The 12,099-nt window shown below is 38.7% G+C and overlaps 1 protein-coding gene across 1 annotated transcript in view; it reads left to right on the forward strand.

Annotated features, from left to right (window-relative positions):
- ATAD2B (ATPase family AAA domain containing 2B) overlaps positions 1-11,321 on the forward strand; it is a 180,933-nt gene extending 169,612 nt beyond the window's left edge. The window contains 3 exon segments of the mRNA XM_043510164.1: positions 5,741-5,868; positions 6,672-6,800; positions 7,846-11,321. Coding sequence (XP_043366099.1) covers positions 5,741-5,868; positions 6,672-6,800; positions 7,846-7,887 — 299 coding nt within the window. The 3' untranslated portion in view covers positions 7,888-11,321.
- The last annotated feature ends 778 nt before the right edge of the window (positions 11,322-12,099 follow it).

Here is a 12,099-nt window from a genome sequence, read left to right on the forward strand (position 1 = left end):
GAAAGTGAAGACAAATACTATGTATTGGTTGAACCTTCATGTTTATATATTAAAAAAAATGAACCTGTGCATTTTGTAAAAATCTCAATGCACAAAGCTTCAGCAAACTTTTGGTATTGTAAATGACATGATTCAATATACTTTAAAACAAAGTATAATTCATTTTTAAAACTTAAAACTTTTTTCTCAAGTTTTTACTTTTAAATAATGTATCCATCTACTTGTCTAAACTCCAGCAGAGTTGTTGTTTTATCTTCTATCTACATGTGGGGAAAAAAAATTTAAAAGTATCTGGGAGCGTGACACCATTAAACCAATGATTTCAGTGGCTTAAACTTACTGTAGGTTTGTGAGAATTCCACATTTATCCGTACTTCTCCCTACATTTTTAAAATTTCACCCATGGAAAAATTTGATTGGAGATTTTTGGTAACATTGCCTGTTCAGCCTGCACATATGTCCTTCACATCTCCATGCCCTGTACCAAGGCAATGTAGCGCAGCCTGGGTAAACAGCCTTAAGTTCTTTCTCAACCACGTTTGACCAGAGATAGTGTGTGCCTGTTTTTCTCTTTAGCGTTAGAATGCAGTATATAGTGTTAGTTCTCTAGTTAGTTTATAAGATTCTTAGTACTTTATAATTATTAGAACTGTTGTTCCCTTTTTTTCGGGGGGAATTTTTTTGTGTGTATTTTCCCTTACTGAGGTGTCAGGTTTTTTTTTCTTGTATCTGGGATACCAAGCTACCAGATTTTAAGACGTGCCTCTCTCTTATTGAAAAGTGATTCCTGTCAGCAATAAATGTTTTCAGCATATTGCTTGGGAGACTTGCATATCCCCAGCAAGTGGAATATTTGCACTTGTTTTAAGGGAAGATCCAACAAAAACAGGGCGATTAAGTATAGAGTGTTAGTGATGGAGAAAGCCTTAAGACTGACTTCAGACCTGGGGACAGGAAACCCCCTGAACAGGAGCCCTCTGCTTCCATTAATGTCCTGTCTACATTGAGATCATGATCACGAGAGCTTCCAAGGGGAAGGCAGCATTGAGATCCTGGTCTCTGACACTCTCCATCAGCGAGGTACCTATAATTGCTTCATCGGTACAGAGTGCTTCTCACTCAAAGACTAAAGAGGGGGATCGGGTAAGTGAAGGAGAACTTAAAGTTCTTAAAGAAGATTCAGGAACCAGAGACCTCAGGGCCCTTTGAGGAGTGCTGTTGAGGCTCCAAGTACTTTGGGTACCCTGAAGCACTCTAAGACATCATCTAGGTCCCATTCCTTGCTGATAAAGGGTATGGTATCAAAGACTCTTACTGTGGCTGCCATCAGAGCCTATGCTAATAAGAGAGCAGCCTCACTGGAATCTGTAGTACCCTCAGACCCATGATCATCGCCTCGGACAGTGACATGGAGAACAGCTTCAATGCCTGTACCATCTTCCAAGTACCACAGGAGTTCCAGTACCCTCATGAGCATGAGTCTCCCCTCCTTGTGACTTCCTAACATCTTTCGGTACTGAGAGCTGCTAAGTCACCAGCTGTGCATGTTGTATTGAGACGCACTACTTCCCAATTTCTACCATTCAGAAAGAACTGTTGTAACTTCCTTTACAATATGTAGAAGAGCATTCGTAGTCAGACTCAGAGCTTTCTGTTCAAGGCTTTCCAGTTTATTTGCTCAAATAATAGTATTTGCTCAAGGAGATGTTATTCTCTGCAGATGGAAGGAAGGCAGGATACAAGATCATTAGCAATGGCTACTTCCTCCCATGCCTTATGAGCCTCCTCTTTGGCCTTATTGGGACCCATGGGCAGTGTACTATCTGCAGTTTTCAGTGTCCTTGATTCAGTCTCATAAGGAGCATAAAAGACCTCATTTTCCAGTACCTTCCATCCCTCCCCTCCATGCTGAATCAGCGGAGGAGACCTTTTGTGGAGCAAGGAGCGAAGGTGGACAAGGAAGTCACTCACCATACAAATATCTCTTCTTCATTACCTGATTAGGCAGTAATGCTTCCACCATCACCATTAGCTGATGATTTTCAGCAGTTCCAGGACCTGCTGAAGCAGATGGTGAACATGCTTCAAATTCCCCTGGAAGAAATCCAGGATTCCCATCACTAACGTCTGGACATATTGTATACTTCTGCTTCAGCACTGGTGGCACTTCCAATTTAATGAAGCTCTCCTTGAGCCAGCCAAGACCATAGGGCCAAATTCCAGCAGCAGCACACCCTATCTGCAAGAGTGCCAATTAAAAAATACTACACTTGGGCCAGGGATCCTGAGTTTTTTGTTTTTACACCTGACACCAAATTCTCTGGTCCTGAACACAGTTAATGAAAGGTGCAGACAGAATATTCCTAAAGCTACCCCATACAACAAGGACCAGAAAGATGTCTGGACCATTTTGGTCATAAAAGCTCCTCTTCGATGACATTACTGATTAGGATTGCAAATCATGAAACGCTGATATCGAAATATGACTATCTGAATAACCAGAAGTTTAATGCTGTTATTGACCATTTACCAAAAGAACATTAGGATCAGTTTAGTGCCATAATTAGGGATGTCAAGTGATTACAAAAATTAATCGTGATTAATCGCACGATTTAAAAAAATTAATCTCACTATTAATCATGCGATTAAAGAATAGAATACCATTTATTTAAATATTTTTGGATGTTTTCTACATTTTCAAATATTGATTTCAATTGCCACATAGAATACAAAGTATACAATGCTCACTTTATATTATTATTTTGACTACAAATATTTGCACAATAAAAAACAAAGGAAGTGTTTTTCAATTCACCTAATACAAATAATGAGGGCAATCTCTTTATCATGAAAGTTGAATTTACAAATGTAGAATTATGTACAAAAAAATAACTGCACTCAAAAATAAAACAATTTAAAATTTTAGCACCTGCATGTCCACTCAGTCCTACTTCTTGTTCAGTCATTCACTCAGACAAACAAGTTTGTTTACATTTGCAGGAGATAATGCTGCCCGCTTCTTGTATACAATGTTACCTGAAAGTAAGTACAGGTGTTTGCATGGCACAGTTATAGCTGGCATCCCAAGATATTTACATGCCAGATGCTCTAAAGATATGTCCCTTCATGCTTCAATCACCTTTCCAGAGGACATGCATACATGCTGATGACTGGTTCTGCTTGATAACAATCCAAAGCAGTGCGGTGCGACGCATATTCATTTTCATCTTCTGAGTCAGATGCTACCAGCAGAAGGTTGATTTTCTTTTTTGTTGGTTTGGGTTCTGTAGTTTCTGCATTGGAGTGTTGCTCTTTTAAGACTTCTGAAAGCATGCTCCACACCTCGTCCCTCTGATTTTGGAAGGCATTACCGTTTCTTATATCTTGGGTTGAGTGCTGTAGCTATCTTTAGAAATCTCACATTGGTACCTTCTTTGCATTTTGTCAGATCTGAAGGGAAAGTGTTCTTAAAATGAACAATATATGCTGGGTCATCATCCGAGACTGCTATAATATGAAATGTTTCAACTTGTTTGGATTATTTTTTCTACTGAAACAGTTTGGTGAATTTAACATGATATCGTGAAATCTTTTGGTTGACTTGAATTACGATGTTGAACTGTCTGGTGACAGTAAGAGTGAAAAAGTACATAAGTCAGTAACACTTTCCATAGTGTGAGTTCTTCAAAAGCCTGATTTAAAACATTTTTTAATAAATCAAATTAAACAAGATGAGTATATAACTCATTGCAAACTATTTTTTCAGCTACTTTTGATAGACTCCTCTGAGAACTTAGACAAAAATTTGAAAAATACTGGGCTTCTTTAAAAAAAGAAGAATTAAGGCTTGTTGGAAGGTCCATGGAACAATCCCAGGTATCAGACTGAAAATATCTCACAAACTAAGGTTGCTACCACTGACAAGCACAACTTTAAGGCCCAATGCTGAGCATCCATAATTCCTGCTGAGGTCTAATGAAAGTTACTGGTGTTCTGAACTTCTCAGGATTAGTCCTTCATAGGCAAGTGGCAGTTGAGTACATTATAACCTTTTTAGCTTCAGTTTGTGTCGTATCTAAATTTCTAACTGCAGAAAAATAGTCAACTAAACATTGTCCCCTCTGAGCCATTAAGAAACAATGCTGACTTGGCTCTAAAGGCAGTCCTTTTGTCTAGCTTTTTGCCTTGAAGAATGGATGTATGGCAAAGGATCTCAAAGGTGTGAAGCAGTGGTGTAACCAGCATGGGATATATGAGTGGACCCCGACTTCGGGTGGGTGGGCAATTATGGGGTGGGGGGGCTGGAAGGGCAGAAGGAATGGAGGGCCTGCCTCTCCCCAACCCCCTGCAGCCTGCTTTGCAGGGGGCAATGGATGGACCCTCTGGCCAGGGGCACCTTGGGCATGTATCCAGCTCCGGGAGGAGACACTACTCTCCAGTGCGCATGGCTCTCTTCCAGGACCCACCACTCTACACTGGTCCGGCTCCCCGCAGGTGGCAGGCCTACCTTTTTTGAAGATCTCCTCTAGAGCCGCCAGATGCCCACTCACTCGCCCTCCTCCCAGTGGTGGATTAGTCCCTGGGGCCCCGGAAGAATGGGCACCCCTGCGCCTCCACCTGCTCCATCCACCCGGCACTCCTTCTGGGGAGTGGGATGGGAGCATGAGAGCTTTCTCCACTCTGCCCTCCCCACCATTGCTTTAGCCTGGATGTGGGGTTGGTGCGTGGGGGCTTGCCCCTCTCTGCCTACCCACCCGGCACTCCAGCCTGAGAGCGGGGTTGGGATGTGGGGGCTTGCCCCAATCCACCCACCCAGCCCCGGCAGGCGTGCCAGGTGGGTGGAACGGAGCAAGTTCCTGACCCTGCTCCCTGGCTGGAGCGCCAGGTGGGTGAAGTGGGGCAAACCCTCCCACTCCCTGGCTGGTAGAGTGCGACAAGCCTCCGTGCCCTGACCCCACTCCCCGGCAGGAGCGTCGGATAGGTGGGCAGAGCAGGGCAAGGGCCAGGGCAGAGCTGAGGCTATGGGGTGGCCTGGATGCTAAGTGGGTGGGCCACTGCCCACCCAGGCCCACCTGTGGCTACACTCCTGGTATGAAGTATGTTGGAGGGGCTCAAGCAGAACTGAAGAGAGAAGAAATTAGTGCAGTAGACCAATGACAACAAGTACCAGTGACTGGAAGCTGAATAAACTGGAGCTAGTCAAATTCAGACTTTAAATAAGATGTGCTCTTTTAATACTGAGGGTAATTAAATATTGGAACATCTTGTTGTGGAAAGTGGTGGATTCTCCAACAGTTGATGTCTTTCAGTAAAGATTGTCCTTCAGTAAAAATGCAGTATTTCAACCAGAAATTATGGGCTGGATACAGAAATTAGTGGCCTGTGTTATGCAGCAGGTCAGACTAGATGATCGGCTGTCAACTTTGATGGGAGGTAGCTGCTTTAATAGTAAATTCTAACAATCATCTTATTTTCAGCCAGGTTTCCAAAACCAGGGTGTTGTGTACTAAATGATTCTATCCTATTCACAGCTGTCAGTAGTAGCACAAGGTCAAAAATTAATTTCAATGCCTAGATAATATGGTTGTATGGACTATATAAATGCCATTAGCTGTTTTAGTGGGGGGTTGTATGGGTCATCGTATTTGAAAGACTATTAGAAATGTTACATTTTAATAAATATTGTATTTTAATTTATCAGTTTTTCCTCATGTGCTATAATTTTGCATCCAAACTTCAGGTGTATCGAAACTTAAGAAATCTCGAAAAATCACTTTGGAGCCCCCAAAACCTGCAAGTCTGGAGCAGGTTCCAGAGGAACCATTGGATCTCATACCCCCTCTAGTTGTTGACCATGACAGATTAAAGGTAATGGTATTGAGAACTAAATTTAATAATTACCAGTACCAACTCTTTTCAAACACCATGGAAGATATTTTTATACTCTGTACAGAATGTTGTGAAGACCAACTTCCGTTATTTTATACTGCAGAAAGTATAATCTTTTTTGTCAGCATTATCTTTTGAAGATTTTCTTTATCCAGCAATTTTTATTTAATTAGTGACCACATAACACAATTGTTAAATACTCATTTGTATCTTACTGCTGTATCTGCAGATACACCATAATTAATAAAAAGCTTTTACATGTATATTTATTACTATAACAGACCAGTCCAGTGTTTCCAATGCAGTATGGCAGACACGATTATGCAGTAACAGGGGTTGATGATGTAGTTGTGTTTGATTAGTGAAGTGGAGTTAATATCTGCTCTCTTCCCCCCCCCCCACCCCCATCAAGTTTTTTGTGTATGTAGGCATCACAACAAAGGAGAGGTTTTTTTAAGAAGGGCTTTGAATGTTTACAGAGAGCTTCTCCCAAGTGTGAATATGTTTTCCATAAGTGTAGTAATTAGGGAATCTCTGCATACTGAAACAAACAAATGTAAAGAAGATCTCTGTTAAGAGTTATCTGCTCTTCAGATTGTTGACAACAGTTGTATTATTTACATACTGAACCATGTTCTTGTTTGAAATATAAAATATGCTTCTAGCACATTTCTGCTTTGTCCATAAACAATTAAATGTAATAATTAGTCTCAAACAGATTTCAAGAATGAATATATGAACAACTTGATTCTTTATTTATGTTATGTTTTTCCTCTTAACAGAAACTACTGGATTTGTTGGTTAAGAGAAGTAACAACCTGACTGTTGACCAACTTGAGAGGCTGTACTCACTCCTTAGTCAGTGCATCTATCGGCATCGTAAAGATTATGACAAATCACAACTTGTAGAGGTAAAGTTTTACAATTTCTCTTATTTCTCATCTGAATTTTGCAATAGATTTTGGGTAGCAATATTTCTGTATTAACTGGTGCACATTTGAAATCCTCTTTTGAAAACTCTATTAACTACTAAAGAAAAAGAAACTGGGTGCAATAATGGCTTAAGGAACACAGTGAACATTAGTTTCTTGTATGACCCAATCCCCTTTATTCTTCCCTTGCAAACAATCAAACTCATCCTGGGGTGTGTCTGTTTCTGTCTCATTAAGTGCTATTTTAAAGAACATAAAGGATGCAAATGACAAAATCCATAAAATTCAGATATAAGACTGGAGAAGTAGTATGAACTCATTCTCTAGAGGGTGAGGGTAAGGACAGGAATCTGATAGCTTGGGAAAAAAGGTGCTAATGAACTTAGAATGCCATTAAGAAGCAGGAGTATCCAAGTAGTCATGTTGGCCCTAAAACTTAATGTTCTGGGTTTTGGGTGAATGACTTAATTTCTGTAATCTCTTCTGCAATATGGAGCTAATACTTGATGATATCTATCTCACACGAGTACTGTAAAGATTAAATTCTTGGCTTGTCTTGCTTTGCACTACTGATATTTCAATGTAAGTAGTAGGTCTGGAATATTTTGACTACTTGGAACTACAGGTTCAAATGAACCTCATCTCAGCCCTTCATTCTTATGAGGTGCATAAATTAAGTTGTATGTCAACTTCTGTATGTGGCTTTCAGATAAAACACAAAAATGAAAGCCTTCTTGGCTTTGTGTAGTTGTTAAAGATCCCATGATGTGATTGGCAAGTTTAGGCATTTGCCTTACTACCCTTGGGCAAAATCTTTGTGTCTCACCCCATCTTGTCCAGCAGGCTGTGAGCCAGTTCTCTCTGTAGCTGCCACCCTTCACCTTAGAAATGTTTGCATTTCAGAAGCCGTATATCTTATTTGTTCAGGTTTAAAAGAAAATCATAGTAGATCTGATTATATAACACTAACTTTATTTCTGTTGCTGTATATTTATATATAATTAATGCTTGATGTCTCTTGCAGGAAATGGAAAGAACAGTTCATATGTTTGAAACATTCCTGTGATCTCTTTGAGATGGGTGGGTTTATCCTCTTAAACTGCTCATGGGAGAGCAGTCTTCTGAGCCATTCGATTTCCAATTGCACCAAGTATGTGCAGAGCCTTGGTCTTAAGTGCTCGCTCTCTTTCTTTCTGTTAAATTTGGTGCTATTGTCTCAGGTACCTGAAACCAACCAGCCTACAAGAACCAAACAGAACTTCAGACAGTTGTATCTGATCTAAATAAAGAATACAACACCACAACTTGGAGATTTTTGGTGCTACAGAAACTGCTCTCATTTCTGCTCCTGTTCTCTCTACATGCATTATCTTTTGGGAAACTTCAGACACAGTGGAGCAGACCAACAAACAAAAAAACTGGATAGAGCAGATCTAACTAGGTTGAATCTTTTTAAATGGACAACTTTTTAAATTTTCCTTTTCAATTTTTTTTCTTGTTCTCTGGGGTAATGGACAGAAAACCTGTTTCAAAGATGACAGTGATGCATTGTGTTAGGAAACTTGAGTAACTGGATGTACAGTAATTTGAAAATGAGGCTCTCTAGAACTGCCTTTAATGTGCCTTTTTAGTCAATTGAGAAAGATAAGGCTATTCAAATGGTTGGGCTTGTAGCAAATGGCAGAGTTAGAAAGCTGTCTTCAGAATGAAGAGTCCAAAAGGATGATTTGATTTCCTCATCATTGAATGGCAACCAGTATTATGGTTCTAAAATGCCTGTCTTACTCTACAGAACTAAACTAAGACACACTGAAAAAAGAAACACACTTTACCAAAACAGTGAAATTCCTTTATTCTATTGGTATATTTATGTTATAGAAATAAACTACACAGTGAAACTTTCGTATGTTGCTGAAAACGAAGTGAAGAGAATATTCATTAAGGGGGCTATTCTTTTTTCCCACTATTCTATTTATTTGTTGTCCATTTTGAGTTCTTAGAAACAAAAGATGTTTAATTCTGGCAGGTTTTCTTTCTGAAGTTTTGTTTTTATTAAAGCTAAGACTTGCTGAATGGACATAGAAAGGAGAGACAGTTAGCCAAAAGTCCTGGAGCCCTAGCTCACTGTAAGTACAATTGAATCCAGGCTCCCACACCTTGGGCCATGTATAGCAGTATTAATGTGGGGGGGTGGGCGGGGAAGATACTTTATATTATCATTGGCCATTTGTGGACCTCTGAACTGGGCTGTGTGGATTGCAGTTCTCTGTAGCTGAATAGTGAGTGTATCAGTTGTTCAAAACCTTCCTTTTTGGAAATTGGAGACACACAATCTAGGCAGTTGCAAGAGGCAAGGACGTTGCAGTAAAAGTCTTATCACAGGCTCAGTGTTAAAACTTTACCTGGGCTGATTTGTTTTTAGACAAATAAGTAGAAAATGTTGTAGACAGCTTGGCTGGTGTTGCCATATGTTACCATTCATTATAACTGTTATATGTAGCTGCAGGAGCGTCTTTCCAAAATATGCAACACGTGTTTTGTTTTTAATTAGAGAAAACCGTCTTGGACTACTGCAGAGATACTGAGCTACCTCAGCTTTTTCTATTTTAGTTACCAACAGTGTTTACGGAGAACTGTAACACTCTCTGCTACCGTTTACATGCTGAAGCTAAGGTACTTGTCTCCATTTCTTTGGCTAGTAGTAGTATGCCACTGCAGAAAAACAAACTTGGGCCTTGGGCTACTGCAGTAATCCAAAGTGCTTCTTTGTATTTTATGATTAAGCCTTCTAATTCTAGTTTGACCTTTCTCCCCCAAAATGCCACTTGTTTTCTTAATATCTAAGAGAAAAAAGTTTGAAGGCTTAGTATGCATCTAGTCATACTATTCTAAATGCAACCCATGTAGAAACACTGTATATTTTGGTGAGAAAGTGCGATTAAAAAATAACAAAAAAACAACCCAACAAAACCCCCACATTTCAAACAAGGTGTTCTTTGCTCTCTCAAATTTGATTATGGGGATTTTTTTCCTTTAGTATTTATTACCATCGTTCCTGTTTCAGATAGTTTGCTGTCTGGTACATTAATAACAATTTTGTATTTTGATGGAAATTGTTACAAACTTTTAAGATTTGATTAAATAAAATGTAGCAGATTTTTTGTAGCAAGTTTCTGGTAATAGGGTTTTTTGCAAGTCTCAGGTTCTTGCTGCAGCATTTTTTTTAAAAAAAAATATTTATTCCAGTTTCACTTATTCAGAGAAGTATTTGTTCAGGTAGTAGCAGGACTTGTGAAAGGTAAAACTGCATACATTTTTAACATGTTGTTAAATCTGTATGAATTAAACAATTGAGTTTTTAGTCATCAGTGAGTTTGACAAGCAAATATAAGCTCACATCTAGCATTAAAATGGTCAGTTCTTTTTAAAATAACTTTTAATAGTCATTAAAAGTTGATATGGAAACTGAAAGGTGCAACTTTACTAATTGAGGAGCTGCAACTTCAATATTTTAGGTCTTCTGAAAAGAATTAGCCAAACTAAATGCGTTTTTCTTGGGTAAAATTATACCTGCCTTTCTGGCCCAAATAACCACATTACTACATCTTTTTTTTTCCTTTACAGATGCCTGGTGGGTATAGAGTTAAAGCAGCTGTTAATCTATCCATATGGTCTAAACTTGTTTACTGTTTGTACATTTTTTTTATTTTATTTTATTTTTTTTTGCCATATAGCACTGGCAAGGATTTGTACAAATTGACCTCTGTTCCTTGTTTTCCGATGTGAAAATTGCAAATAAACTCCTGTGCAAGGCCTTGTTCTTGGGTCAGTACAGTGTGGCACAGCCAGGTGGAGGTAGACTTTATAGGCCATTGGGACTGTATTGGAGGTAGTGGAACTGTTTTAGGGTGAAGTTGGTGGCTGTGGAGTTAATAGTATTTGCAAGCTTGAATCTCACCTGTGATTAATTTTTGTTTGTTTTGTCTCCTTTTGTATTGTTGATTTTTCTCATATGCCAATGTATTTATAGGATTACTGGGGGTTTTTTTGTATTATCTTGTCTTCCCATTTTTTGATTAAGTTGGTGGGTCAGCTCTGCCTTTTACATTCAATATATTGAATGGCAGGTCCTGCAGCTGATAGTCATCCATTTTATTTTATTGTTTGTAATCACAACATAAGCTTGAATTTGGGCTTGTACCTGCATCTTGTGTGTCTTGTACATTGGGTTATTTAGACATCGGGGAGTCCTAATGTTTGGTTAATGTATGTCTACTTTGTGGATTAAGTAGACTTCTTTCATCAACTATGATATATTTTGGATTCTATAGTTTTATTCAGAATTGTGTTAAAATTGATGTTTTGCATTTTAACTTCATTTTACATTAGTTTGAAGTAAGTTATTTAATTTTTGAACTTCTGGAAATTTTGAACATTTTACTGTAATTTGTAATATAACTGCTGTGAAATACTTGAATAAAGATGACAAGAAAAACATGGCTGTAGTTCCATTAAAAATGTTCTTGCATTTCAATGAAATGGTAATCTCCTAACTGAATGTCAGCCTTTTTCAAGCCAGAGATTTCAGTGATATTTCAGTAGGCATAATTTAATTCTGGGATCTCACTGTTTGGATGTTTAGGCAGTTTAGTCATAACTTTACTCTCAATGTTTTCCTGTTAAAGGAAAACATCCACTTTTAATTTTGGCTAACTATTTCAAATTTGCAGTGTGGATTATAATTAAATAACCTCATGAAGAAAAATCTCCCTACTGTTAGGAAACGAGCTAAGTTAAATTGTAAGGTAATGGCAAGTGGGTAGTGCTGCTTTGCTGTATATCAGGATCAATGTGGGGCCATTGATTTCTTTTGTCTTGAAGTCCTTTCCTCAGATGAACTCCTTTTCTTCCGATGTAATGAACATTTTTCACTTCTCCAAATGGTTCTAACGTTTTGGAGTGGGTTAGTTCATTTAAAGCTAAAATTCTAACTCAACCCAGGTTACAGATATGCTTCTAGCAGACTCCAAGATTTTTAGAAATCCAAGCTGAAATACAAATTGGGACAAACTGTCAGTATAGAGATTACATAAATCAAAGGTTACCCAGACTTTGCCCAACTGAGGGCCATATGGGCAACTTACCTGGGGCTAGAAGGCTGTGTGTAATTTATATAACATGGAGCAGATACAGATGTGCAGTTCCTTTGGATTATGCCTAATTATAGGAATTGGCATACTGAATTTTTGATCCTGTTCCCCTTTTCTGCCTTGTATTT

This window comes from Dermochelys coriacea, chromosome 3, assembly GCF_009764565.3.
Source record: "Dermochelys coriacea isolate rDerCor1 chromosome 3, rDerCor1.pri.v4, whole genome shotgun sequence".
NCBI classification, from domain to species: domain Eukaryota; kingdom Metazoa; phylum Chordata; order Testudines; family Dermochelyidae; genus Dermochelys; species Dermochelys coriacea.